Raw genomic sequence first — 14,190 nt, 5'->3', positions numbered from 1 at the left:
CTAGATCAAATCCCAGAGCTGACAAGGTAAAAATCTGTTGTTCTGCTCCTGAACAAGGCAGTTACTAGGCTGTCATTGTAAATAAGAATTTGTTCTTAACTGACTTTCCTAGTTAAATAAAGGTAAAATAAATAAATATACATCTTTTGTCTAAGCCTTTGAATTGCGACTCCACTTGGTCTCTATTACTAACGTTTTGCCTGTTTGATTGCCTTGCGGAGGGCATAACTACACTGTTTGTATTCTGCCATATTCCCAGTCACCTTGCCATGGTTAAATGCAGTGGTTCGCACTTTCAGTTTTGTGCGAATGCTGCCATCTATCCACAGTTTCTGGTTAGGATAGGTTTTAACAGTCACAGTGGGTGCAACATCTCCTGTACACTTCCTGTTAAACTCATTCATCGTATCAGTATATTCTTCAATGTTATTATCGCAGGCTACACGGAACATATCCCAGTCCGCGTGATCAAATCTATCTTGAAGCGTGAATTCTGATTGGTCAGACCAGCGTTGAATAGTCCTTAGCACGGGTACATCCTGTTTGAGTTTCTGCCTTTTGGAAGTAAAGAGCAAAATGGAGGAATTGTCAGATTTGCTGAAAGGAGGGAGGGGGAAGGCCTTGTAGGCATCCTGGTTGTTGGAGTAGCAGAGGTTGAGTGATTTAGCAGCGTGAGTACGACAGTCATGTCTTGATAGAACTTTGGCACCCTTTTTCTTGATAGAACTTGGCACCCTTTTTCTCAAATATGCTTTGTTAAAAATCTACCAGCTGAAATAAATGCGGCCTCAGGATATGTGGTTTCCAGTTTTCATAAAGTCCAGTGAAGTTCTTTGAGGGCTGTCGTGGTATCGGCTTGAGGGGGGTATACACAGCTGTGACTATAACTGAAGAGAATTCTCTTGGGAGATAATATGGTCGGCATTTGATTGTGAGGTATTCTAGATCAGGTGAACAAAAGGACTTGAGTTCCTATATGTTATCACAATCACACGATGAGTCGTTAATCATTAAACATACACCCCCACCCTTCTTCTTCCCAGAGATATATTTATTCCTGTCTGCGTGATTAACTGAGAACCCAACTGGCCTGACGGTTGAGAGTGCCATGCTTCGGCGGAAAAGAGTATGTTATAATCTCTGATGACTCTCTGGAAAGAAATCCTCGCCCTGAGCACGTTAACTTTATTATCCAGAGACTGAACATTAGCAAGTAACATACTCAAAAGTACTTCTCCTCTGCCGGCGGTGTTTTGGGTCGGCCTCTGGAATCAGATCAATTGCCCTGGGGGGTGCAAACAAGGAATCCGATTTGAGAAAATTGTATTCCTGGTCGTAGTGCTGGTAGTGCTGGTGAGTTACCGCCACACTGATATCCAATAGGGTTTTCCGTCTGTATGTAATAACACAAAACATTTTCTGCGCTCAAAATGTATGAAATAATACATAAAACAACAAAATACTGCAAAGTTTCCTAAGAGCTAGAAGCACGGCAGCCCTCTCTGTCGGTGCCATTTTCAACCTACTTTTTCAGCTATAACTAGTCACTCCATTACAACTGCAGTCACTTCCACTACTATAATTTATTTCACAACCATTAATACTTTACGAAAAGCTAGCAAGCACACACATTTTCTTTAGGAAATCTATTTATAATTATTACAGACTCCTCATTGGATATTTTGAATACCCCATATATAATAAAGGGAGACTAGATAATTTCTGCATTGTGATGTGGACATGTTGTTGCTGTTATCTTTTCTGTAATTACCATTTCTATATGGCATTGACCATTGCTGAACAGACAATTACCATGAATGGTTCACCCGCCAACACACACGCTCACCAAAAGTACCTCTTGTAACACAGTCTAATGATGTGTGGTTTACAGTAAATATTGCTCATGCAATAAAAAATTATACATTTTTCAACAAAGAGTGGCTTATCTGCTAGATTAGATATGCCATATGTAAAGGTTGCTAGTACGAATCCCTGAGCTGACACGGTAAAAATCTGTCGTTCTGCCCCTGAACAAGGCAGTTAATCCACTGTTCATATCATTGTAAATAATATTTTTTTCTTAACTGACTTGCCTAGTTAAACAACGGTTAAAAAAAAAAAAATTAATAGATATTTACAAACAATCAACACTTATAAAAAAAACAGTAAGGGGATATAATAGATCACTATATGATTCTTTGTTCTTGTCACGCCCTGGCCATAGAGAGGCTTTTATTCTCTATTTTGGTTAGGCCAGGGTGCGACTAGGGTGGGCATTCTAGTTTCTTTATTTCTATGTTTTGATGATCCATGGCACGAACCCTCCAGTGATGATCCACGGCACGAAGCCTTTAGTGATGATCCACAGCACGAAGCCTCCAGTGATGATCCGTGGCAGCTCCACTCACTAGGCTGCCAGTACGTCTCCTCAGTCCGGTGAGACCTGGTCCGGCTCCACAGACCTGTTCCGGCTCCACGTCATCACTCCATCCAGCGATGATCCATGGCACGAAGCCTCCAGTGATGATCCACGGCACGAATCCTCCAGTGATTATCCATGGCACGAAGCCTCCAGTGATGATCCATGGCCCGAAGCCTCCAGTGATGATCCATGGCACGAAGCCTCCAGTGATGATCCATGGCACGAAGCCTCCAGTGATGATCCATGGCATGAAGCCTCCAGTGATGTTCCATGGCACAAAGCCTCCAGAGATGATCCATGGCACAAAGCCTCCAGTGATGATCCATGGCACGAAGCCTCCAGTGACGGTTCCCAGTCCGGAGCCTCCAGTGATGATCCATGGCACGAAGCCTCCAGAGATGATCCACGGCACGAAGAGTCCAGCGTTGATCCCCAGTCCGGAGCCTGCAGCGACGGTCCCCAGTCCGGAGCATGCAGCGACGGTCCCCAGTCCGGAGCCTGCAGCGACGGTCCCCAGTCCGGAGCCTGCAGCGACGGTCCCCAGTCTGGTGCTTCCAGCGACAGTCCTCGGTCCGGAGCCTGCAGCGAAGGTCCCCAGTCCGGCGATGATCGGTGGTCTGGTTCCTCTGGCGATGATCTGCGGCCCGGCTTCTCCAGTGAAGATCCATGCGCTAGGGATCTGCAGGAGGAGGGGGTCTACGTCCTGCACCGGAGCCTCCGCCGTGAAGAGATAGCCACCAGGTTTGGCCACCAGCTGCATTAAGTACTGCAGTGCATCTCCACCAAGGTACATGCAAGTTCCCAGACATTTCTGGGGGGAATGGCCCTAGCCCTCACCTTCCAATCCAACAGGTCCCAGACGTGCTCAATGGGATTGAGATCCGGGCTCTTTGCTGGCAATGGCAGAACACTGACATTCCTGTCTTGCAGGAAATCACACACAGAACGAGCAGTATGGCTGGTGCCATTGTCATGCTGGAGGGTCATGTCAGGATGAGCATGCAGGAAAGGTACCACATGAGGGAGGAGGATGTCTTCCCTGTAACGCACAGTGTTGAGATTGCCTGCAATAACAACAAGGTCAGCCTGATGATTTTTTGACACACGGCCCCAGACCATGACGGACCCTCCACCTCCAAATCGATCCCGAGTACAGGCCTCGGTGTAACGTTCATTCCTTTGATAATAAACGCAAATCCGATCATCAACCCTGGTGAGACAAAACCTAAACTCGTCAGAGAAGAGCTGGTGATGACCTGCCTTACTACAGGGCTACAAGCCCTCAGTCCAGCCTCTCTCAGCCTATTGCGGACAGTCTGAGCACTGATGGAAGGATTGTGCGTTCCTGGTGTAACTCGGGCAATTGTTGTTGCCATCCTGTACCTGTCCCGCAGGTGTGATGTTCGGATGTACAGATCCTGTGCAGGTGTTTTTATATGCCTCCTTTTTTCCAATATGCCTCCTTTTTTAGGAAACCTAAGAGGTTTGCTGCTACAACCACTCAGTGCTCAGATGCCTTTACTACCCCACACAGGAATTTTTAGATGAATGATTGGGCCTTGACTAAATTATGTAAGCCTCCCCCAACTCGGAGCATCATAGTCGAGGTTTTGCACCTAATGGTGCTATGATGCTCCGAGTTGGGGGGGCTTACATAATTTAGTCAAGACCCTATCGTTCATCTAACAATTTCTGTTGAAAGAATCCATGTTAAAAGCCTTTTGCTCCAGGACACTGCATTTTCATTATGAAAAAAAATTAAATACAGTAAAGAGGTCATGCCACAAGGACAAAAATAACAACAAGTTCTTATGTCCCGTTGGAAACAAACATAAGTGGGATTTCATTAACGGCACAGTGCAGTCAAAAATGTGATTTTTCTGTTTTTAATATACAAAAAAGAAAAGGAGAGCCACACACTCAAGGAGTTCAGATGCAATAATGTAATAACCTAATAACCAATGTTTCAACAGACACGCTGTCTTCATCAGGGTATAATGACAAACACCGCGGGTCACTAGTTATATGGTGTCAAATGACACACACAGGTGTCTGTAATCATGGCCAGGTGTAGCCTGATATCATCGGTTAATTCTCAGATATAAACAGAACATACAAAAACATGAATGGATAGCATACGATCATCGACACAATGTGGCTACATAGGCTTACAAACATTTACAATGAATAGCAAAAACAAAATAATCACAAGAATGGCTTCAGATCAAAGTCTACGTTGAGCCCGAAGGGAGCAAGGGTCTTTAAATTAAAGATCCAGGCAGCGTCTTGTTTAAACTTGATTCCAAAAAGTGGGCCACGATGCTCCGAGATTTGTACTTTTTAAATTGTGATTTGTTTTACCCACATCACTTTTAACACAAGGACAAGTTATAAGATAAATAACTGCCTTAGTGGAGCATGTGATAACACCTTTGATTGGGATCTGTTTCCCTGTTTGGGAGTGTTTGAAGGATCTACATTTGTAAGTGCCATTGCATTGAGTGCAGCCGATAAAGGCTCAAATAGACATTGTGCAGGGATATTTTGGAGTGGTAAATCAGTATTTACCAATTGATCTCTGAGATTTCTGCCCCGCTAGAATACGACCAAGAGAGGGTCCGAAAACACATTACCGGCACTGTCATCGGATCTTAGAATGTGCCAATGTTTGTGAACGATACCCTTAATTTGTTCAGAGCACTTTGAATGGTGGGTAGTTAGAATGCAAGAATGCTTCTTTTTGCGAGACTGTCCTTGAAAGAGATCATGTCTCGATTAGTTTAACATTTTCTCAATGGCAGTATTAATCTGACCATTAATCTGACCTCTCCTTGAATTTTCTTTGCTTCTCAGCCATATTTCTGTCTAATTCTGATTGATTTCTGCAAATTATTTAGATTTGACAGATTTGGCTGTAGGGCAAACTGTTTTTCAAGGGAAGCGAGTGACAACTTATCCGCCCTCAACAAACTGTTACGATCAGTAGGTTTCCTGTAAAGATCAGTGTATAGAACATTATCCTCACACAAAATCAGAAGATCAAGGAAACTGATTTGACGTATGTGAGATTGCATAAATCTTAGGTGCTCAGAACAAGAGTTAAGTCTTATGCATGCAACGCCTGGAGCTGTTTTGCATCACCCCTACACAGAACAAAAATATCATACATTTACCGTTTCCAAATAATAATGTTAGGCAAGATTATTTTTTGAGAGGATTGAAAATGGACTGTTTCTCCATGTAACCCACATACAAATTAGCATAGTTTGGAGCAAAAGGGGACCCCATAGCAGTACCCTTTGTCTGAATGAAGAAATAATTAAAAAACATGAAGTAGTTTTTGGTGTTCGTACTATTTCATTCTGCGAGTTCTGCGAGTGGTTCTGGGAGTGGTCTAATAAAAAAGGCAACAAAAGCCGATAAAGGGTACGTTACTGCATCAATGCCCGCAACAATAGGGCGCCCTGGAGGTTTTGTAACATTCTTGTGTAATTTCGGCAAAGTTTCGAAAGTGGAAATTTTAGGGTGTTGAGTAGTCAAAAATTGTGTTGTTTTTTGGTGATTTGACCAGAATTTAAATACCCATCTAGGACAGTGAATAATAGATAGTGTTCTGAAATTGGGAAGTGGGATCACTTCTGAGTCTCTTGTAAAAGGTCTTGTCAATCAGTTGTCTATGACAGTCATTTACATAAACTGTCCTATTCATGAGTACAACTGACCTCCCTTATCAGCAGGGCGGGTAAGGACTGGCGTATCGGATTGTAAATCAAGCAAAGCTTGTCATGGAAAAATATGTACTCCTGGTATCTGCGACCATCAGACGCATATCTGTATTCCCAGTCATGTAAAATCTATAGATTAGGCCATAATTTATTCATTAAATTGACTGATTTCCTTATATGATCTGTAACTCAGTAAAATCTTTGAAATTGTTGCATGTTGTATTTATATTTTGGTTCAGTGTAGCTGTGGTCATATGACTAGAATCAACAAGGGCTTTCTACAACAATAGCAATATTAGCGCAGCTAGCTAGCTAACATTGACTAGACCATAAAGCAACACACAGGGACATTCATTGCCAAACAACACTACTGTCACCTTCTGGTTTGGAGTATTTAAATCGGCTGACGATTTTGAGGTCTTTGTTGTGTGAACACAAACATCTAATAAGCCTACTGGTGTGTCTGAGTTATTAGCTATACCATTGTAAGAGCCTCTATGTACACTGAGTGTACAAAACATTAATGATAAAAGCTCTTTCCATCACATAGACTGACCAGGTGAATCCAGGTTAAAGCTATGATACCTTGATGTCACCTGTTAATAAATCAATTTCAATCAGTGTAGATGAAGGGAAGGAGACAGGTTAAAAAAATGATGTTTTATCCTTGAGGTAATTGAGACATGGATTGTGTATGTGTGCCATTCAGATGGTGAATGGGCAAGACAAAAGATTTAAGTGTCATTGAACAGGATATGGTAGTAGGTGCCAGGCGCACCGGTTTGTGGTCAAGACCTGCAACACTGCTGGGGTTTTCACGCTAAACAGTTTCCTGTGTGTATCAAGAATGATCCCACACCCAAAGGACATCTAGCCAACTTGACACAACTGTGGGAAGCATTGGAGTGAATTGAGGCTGTTCTGAGGGCAAAACGGGGGAGGGGGCTGCTCAATATTAGGAAGGTGTCCTTAATGTTTTGTACACTCAGTGTATATTGAGATCCCTGAAACCATCAAATGAAAAATGTATATCCCCTCAATTCTGTTAGATTGAACATGTAGCTACTGAATATGTACAGTTGAAGTCGGAAGTTTACATACACCTTAGCCAAATACATTTAAACATAGTTTTTCACAATTCCTGACATTTAATCCTAGTAAAAATTGTCTTAGTTCAGTTAGGATCACCACTTTATTTTAAGAATGTGAAATGTCAGAATAATAGTAGAGAGAAGGATTTATTTCAGCTTTTATTTATTTTATCACATTCCCAGTGAGTCAGAAGTTTACATACACTCAATTAGTATTTGGTAGCATTGCCTTTAAATGGTTTAACTTGGGTCTAACGTTTCAGGTAGCCTTCCACAAGCTTCCCACAATAAGTTGGTGTGAATTTTGGCTCAGTCCTCCTTGCTCACACACACTTTTTCATTTCTGGATTGAGGTCAGGGCTTTGTGATGGCCACTCCAATACCTTGACTTTGTTGTCCTTAGGCCATTTGCCACAACTTTGGAAGACCCATTTACGACCAAGCTTTAACTTCCTGACTGATGTCTTGAGATATTGCTTCATTATATCCACATAATTGTCCTCCCTCGTGATGCCATCTATTTTGTGAAGTGCAGTCCCTCCTGCAGCCAAGCACCCCCACAACATGATGCTGCCACACCCCTGCTTCACAGTTGGGATGGTGTTCTTCGGCTTGAAAGCGCCTCCCTTAATTCCTCCAAACATAACGATGGTTATTATGGCCAAACAGTTCTATTTTTGTTTCATCAGACCAGAGGACATTTCTCCAAAAAGTACCATCCTTGTCCCCATGTGCAGTTGCAAACCGTAGTCTAGCTTTTTTTATGGCAGTTTTTGAGCGGTTGCTTCTTCCTTGCTGAGCGGCCTTTCAGGTTATGTCAATATAGGACTCGTTTTACTGTGGATATAGATACTTTTGTACTGCTTTCCTCCAGCATCTTCACAAGGTCCTTTGCTGTTGTTCTGGGATTGATTTGCACTTTTCGCACCAAAGTACGTTCATCTCTAGGAGACAACGTGTCTCCTTCCTGAGCAGTAGGACGGCTGCGTGGATTTCATGGGGATTATACTTGCGTTGTATTATTTTTACAGATGAATGTGGTACCTTCAGGCATTTGGAAATTGCTCCCAAGGATGAACAAGGCTTGTGGAACTTGTGGAGGTCCATTTTTTTACCATTTGTTTTCTGAGGTCTTTTGATTTAACCATGATGTCAAACAAAAAGGCACTGAGTTTGAAGGTTGGCCTTGAAATCCATCCACAGGTACACCTCCAATTGACTCAATTGATGTCAATTAGCCAATCAGAAGCTTCTAAAGCCATGCCATAATTTTCTGGAATTTTCCAAGCTGTTTAAAGGCACATTCAACTTAGTGTATGTCAACTTCTGACCCATTGGAATTGTGATACAGTAAATTATAATTGAAATAAACTATCTGTAAACAATTGTTGAAAAAATGACTTGTGTCATGCAAAGTAGATGTCCTCGCCGACTTGCCAAAACTAGTTTGTTAACAAGACATTTGTGGAGTGGTTAAAAAACGAGTTTTAATGACTACAACCTAAGTTTATGTAAACTTCCGACTTCAACTGTATCTTGGATGGGAAATTGTTATTCATTCAAAGTAGGCATAATTTATGTTGTTGTTGTCATGAATTCCTTGCTCCTTTGTTTTGCATTTATGCAGTGATGTCTTGGTCTGAGAGAGAATTTGCTATCCTTCTCTATGCTGTGTGTGTGATGCTAAACCTTCAAAATATCTTGTTCTTCATGCTCCTTTGCTTTTCTATGTCTTTGTTGCCTTACCCTTGTCTTTTGCTGTAACGTTGTAGAACTTGGAACTTATGGAAAACTAAAATATTATCACACAATGACCGAGGAAGGTAAGCCTTTTCAATAGATTATTTGACTCACTTTTCTCATTTATTTTATTTTTCTCTACATTTTGGTCACTTTGCCTCATGCTTCATTATTTTGTGCTCGTAATGTATGTTTTTCTTGGTTTGATCACCTCTCTACGAGATTTCATGTGCAGATATTGTTTGCCATGCCCTTTGTAACTTTCTATTTTTTCCATTTACATATTTGTAATTTGTGCTCAGAGGTATTTTACATTTGTTGTATGTTTTAGTGTTTCTTGATTGATTGTATTTGTTATTATTAATGTTGATTTATACTAAATGTCACCTTGGAACACACCATACAGGAATGAAGGAACTATACTTGGGATCCTCAGATCTTTTATTTATTTTACTCTGGAAATTCTATTTTTAATTTGTGAAGCTGAAGTTAATATGTGCAATGTCAACCATGCAGTTCTCAAAATGTTTGGGAGAGATTTTTCACTTACTCTTTTTAGATCTGCTCAGGGTTTTTCCCGATGGGTCTAAATTTGACTATAATTTAGCAGGCAGAGGGACCATGCTAAGTTATTTTCCCAACACTGATCTGCTAGTGAGTGGATATGCACTGTCCTGGTTTGTGATTACTCTCTGACCCAGGTCATTGACAATAGAAATGCAAGATTTATATCGGTATCTGACTCTTTTCCATGCAAACAGACACACATAGACACACACGCATGCACAAACATACACAAAAAACATTGAGCATCGCATAAGTCCTGTCCCTCTCATCTTGGAGAAACAGATCGGCCATGCGTCACACTCTCGGAAGCCCCACAATCGACAGTGAGAGCAGAACTGCGTATGCACGTAAGATTTACGTCACCAATTTTGGTAATGTGGAGTGACTCATCCACCCAGGAATTGCGTAACAGTATCAGAAAACAGAGTAGCAACAGAGAGATAATGTAATAATGATATTTGGGAAAGGGTTGTCTTTGATTAAATTTGGTAATTAACTTTGAAGATGGATATTTTGTATTGTGTGACTTACACCAGTCCCAATGACAAAAAAAGGCTCATGCTGTGTAAAGACTTGGAAATACAAAGAAATATTTTTGAAGAGACAGTGATTTAGTAAACAATGTATGGCATATGGAAATCACTGTGAATACATTGCATATTTAAAAAATGTGTCAGTGCTAGACCGGCTTAAAAATAGATTGATCGAGACCTTGCGGGTTGAACTGTACCATTATACCTTTACCCAGAAGATGAAGGGCACTCTCCACATTAAGGACAAATACTGTACTCCTGCTTCAGATACAGCATTATGCCCATCCATCCATGTCTGAAGAATTTGCTGGAAGCTCTGATCACACACAGCATGCAGGCGACCTCAGTGCCGATCTCCCAAGGTGAGTCGGGCTAAAGGCTGTAGACGCGGAGAGTCAGTGATCCATATCAGTGTGTCAGAATGTATTAACAAGTGTGTGCAAGGGCGTTGATTGCTACAGACAGCGGATAGAGAAAGCGAGGGGGGGGGGACTCTGTTGCGCTGGTTTGGTGTTGGGGAGTTAATGATTTTGCTGGAAGGTCACAGATGGTGACATGGTTGGGTGGACTACATGTCGATGACTCACCACAGCAGCCCTAATGAAGTAGCCAACCTTACTTTATTCAGCCAAAAACTCATTAAGCTTTCATATTGATTGACGTGCACTTGCCTGATTGAAAGTATGCACAACATATGTGCACAGACTTGCACGCTCATGGATGCAGCATGCCGTAAACAAGCGCACATGTATGCAGCGTGCCCATATCTGCATACACAACAACTTCAGTAAGACGTGATGTATTTCAGACCCTTGACTTGTAAGCCTTTACACTGAGTGTACAAAACATTAGCAACACCTTCCTAATTTTGCCTGCAGAACAGCCTCAATTCGTCGGGGCATGGACTACAAGGTGTCAAGCATTCCACAGGGATGCTGGCCCAAGTTGACTCCATTGCTTCCCACAGTTGTGTCAAGTTGGATGTCCTTTGGGTGGTGGGCCATTCTTGATACGCACGAGAAACTGTTGAGTGAAAACCCCAGCAGCATTGCAGTTCTTGACATAGTCGAACCGAAAAGTCTGGCACCTGCTACCATAACCCGTTCAAAGGCACTTAAATATGTTGTCGTGACCATTCACCCTCTGAATGGCACACGTACACAATCCATGCCTCAATTGTCTCAAGGCTTAAAAATCCTTCTTTAACTGTCTCCTCCCCTTCATCTACACTGATTGAAGTGGATTTAACAGGTGACATCAATAAGGGATCATAGCTTTCACTTTGATTCAGGTGGTAAGTCTATGTCATGGAAAAGTGTTCCTAATGTTTTAATAATTATATATATTTTTTAAAACTAAAAATGAAATAATTAGTGCCAACTTTGCACCAGGCAAAAGTTTAGTAAATTTGGCTATATGATCATTATGAACCTCTTGTCACTGCTAAGGAGTATTTATGTCAGTTATAAAGCCCTTTTGTGGGGAAAAACTCATTCTGATTGGCTGGGCCTGGTTGCCCAGAGGGTGGGCCTGTGCCCGTCCAGGTCCACCCATGGCTGCACCCCTGCCCGGTCATGTGAAATCCATAAATTAGGGCCTAATTAATTAATTTCAAATTACTGATTTCTTTATATGAACTGTAACTCAGTAAAATCTTTGAAATTGTGCATGTTATTTTTATATTTTTGTTCATTATAGATTTTCTGAAATGATCTGATCTATTTTCTTCTTATTTTGACCTCTATGTTAAATGTATAATCTATTGTTATTGCCATTGTGGTCTTTTTTGTAAATATATTTTGGTACATCAAATGTGAATATGCTGAGAAGAGGTTCATAATGATCATATATGGACCTCAAGCCAAATTTACTAGACATTTGCCCGGTGCAAAAATGGCACTAGTTATTTTATTTTTTATTTTTTTCCCTTTTTTATTTTTCTTTCTTATTTTACCCCTTTTTCTCCCTAATTTCGTGGTATCCAATTGGTAGTAGTTACTGTCTTGTCTCATCACTGCAACTCCCGTATGGACTCGAGAGGCGAAGGTCGAGAGTCATGCATCCTCTGAAACACAACCCAACCAAGCCGCACTGCTTCTTGACACAACGCACATCCAACCCGGAAGCCAGCCGCACCAATGTGTCAGAGGAAACACCGTACACCTAGCGACCTGGTCAGCATGCACTGCACCTGGCCCGCCACAGGAGTCGCTAGTGCGATGAGACAAGGATATCCCTGCCGGCCAAACCCTCCGTAACCCGGACGACGCTGGACCAATTATGCGTCACCCCATGAGCCTCCAGGTCGCGGCCGGCTGCGGCAGAGCCTGGGCTCGAACCCAGAGTCTCTGGTGGCAAAGCTAGTACTGCAGTGCCTTAGACCACTTCTTTTCTTTTTTATTATCTCTGTAAACCAGAAAGAAAATCTTGCGCTAGCTACGGAAATAAGTTCTGGGGGAGATGTATGAGAAAATATTCTAGAACGAGGAGTAGAAGCATGGTGGTAGCTCCAGCCCCCCCCCAAACCCCACTCTTCATGTGTCAGTCAAGTCTATGGGTCAAATGTCTCCTCCCGCCTCGAAAGATGCTCACACTTGCTAAATCATGAAAAGTCAGTATACCACAACAACTGTTGCTCGTTAGTCATTGCATCCCACATTCTTCTGACAGACGTACAATACCATTTATGTTATGTTGTCTGTCCACGAGAGATTAGTAAAATAATATATAATCTGAAATGGACATTATTGAGTAAATATCTTAATCAGTCTCTTAAATGTTAAGTTACTTTTGTGTTCTATCTTTTAAACTACATGCTATGCCTCCAGAAAATAAAAGTGTACAAATTGTGCCACAACTAGTACAAAGGCTTAGTAGACCTGGCAGTAGATTGGGTATGACCGATTATGCTTCATAAAGTGTTCTCCCCCACTGGCTTGCATCTTGGACATTGCTGGCTCATCAGTACATGATATGATAATGACTTCAAACTGTCATTTGAATACTGATGTGAAAAATGCATGTGTTCTTTTCCTTTGAACTAAGTGAAGTCCGGAACCATGAAAAGGCAGAGGAGACCTGAGTCTATGCAAAGGAAATTTGAAGGTGACATGTTCATTTAAACACAGTCCCCTAGTTAACTCCCCAATGGTTGTGTTGCAGGGAAATTCAGAGAGAAGGCTTCCATCCTCCACAAGATTGCCAAAAAGAAATGCCAGGTAGAGGACAGCGAGAAAGCCAATGGAGTAGCCAGCCGGTCAGGTGAGTGGCATCTGTACTCTGGGGTTGGATTGTAACGAAGACGCAGAACTTCACACGGAGCACCCCGTTACTGCTGTTTTTCTTAAAACGAAATATGCTTGATTGCTACAAAAAACCCAAAGGAATACATTTCTGATTTTACGTTGATACCATTTTACATTGATACCAGACACCTTTAACTTTCTTAGTCTAGATTCTCTTTTCCCACCACAATAAAATAATGACCTATCAGGAGCATCGGAAACCGTAAGACTAATGAATGTAAAATACTCATCATAAGAATATAGGACTTGTAGGCCTATACTTTATGCAAATGTTTTATCTGGTTTAGTTGTTTATTTAAAATATGATGCAGCGATATATCCCCCGCAGTCTTAATAAGAAATTAATATACTTTTTAAAGACAAATTTTAATTAATGGATTACATCATTTGGAAACAAAGAGGCTGCACCAACATGAGTTTTCCATTCATACAACAGAGGATAAATTGACACAGTAGATTTGCCGTGGTAGATGAGGAAAAACTTTATTTCAGTTTAGTTCAGTTTATACAGATACATCACCCTTAGTCTGTTAAAATATTTTGATTAATAATCCCCACCAGAGGGAAAAACAGCGTTGAACATTTTGGGCAGAAATCAGGACAAAAACATAACCTTGACATCTGCTTTATGGAGCAGTAAATCTTGGCTAATGATGGTTGCAATTGAGATTAGCTGTGAGGGTGATTTTAGAGTGTATTTTCCATGTGTTGGTATGTTGGCCAATGTTCATTGCAATTGACCATGGGGGTCTAGTGTAGTCTCATGTGTTAACACAATTGTAATGGGTGAATGGCTGCTGATATGAT

The 14,190-nt window shown here is 41.5% G+C and overlaps 1 protein-coding gene across 2 annotated transcripts in view; it reads left to right on the top strand.

Moving 5' to 3' along the window:
- Positions 1-14,190, top strand: part of LOC124008405 (sodium/potassium/calcium exchanger 2-like) — a 162,060-nt gene that overhangs the window by 102,956 nt on the left and 44,914 nt on the right. Inside the window, exons 6-7 of one of the 2 annotated variants that reach the window (XM_046319665.1) lie at positions 9,011-9,061; positions 13,241-13,339. In XM_046319665.1, coding sequence (XP_046175621.1) covers positions 9,011-9,061; positions 13,241-13,339 — 150 coding nt within the window. The remainder of the gene's footprint in view (positions 1-9,010; positions 9,062-13,240; positions 13,340-14,190) is intronic. The other variant, XM_046319666.1, reaches the window with a different exon arrangement.

The sequence above is a fragment of the Oncorhynchus gorbuscha genome, linkage group LG21, assembly GCF_021184085.1.
Source record: "Oncorhynchus gorbuscha isolate QuinsamMale2020 ecotype Even-year linkage group LG21, OgorEven_v1.0, whole genome shotgun sequence".
Taxonomy (NCBI): Eukaryota; Metazoa; Chordata; class Actinopteri; order Salmoniformes; family Salmonidae; genus Oncorhynchus; species Oncorhynchus gorbuscha.
Note: the sequence above shows the minus strand (reverse complement) of the source record. Positions and strands in the feature narration are given on the sequence as shown.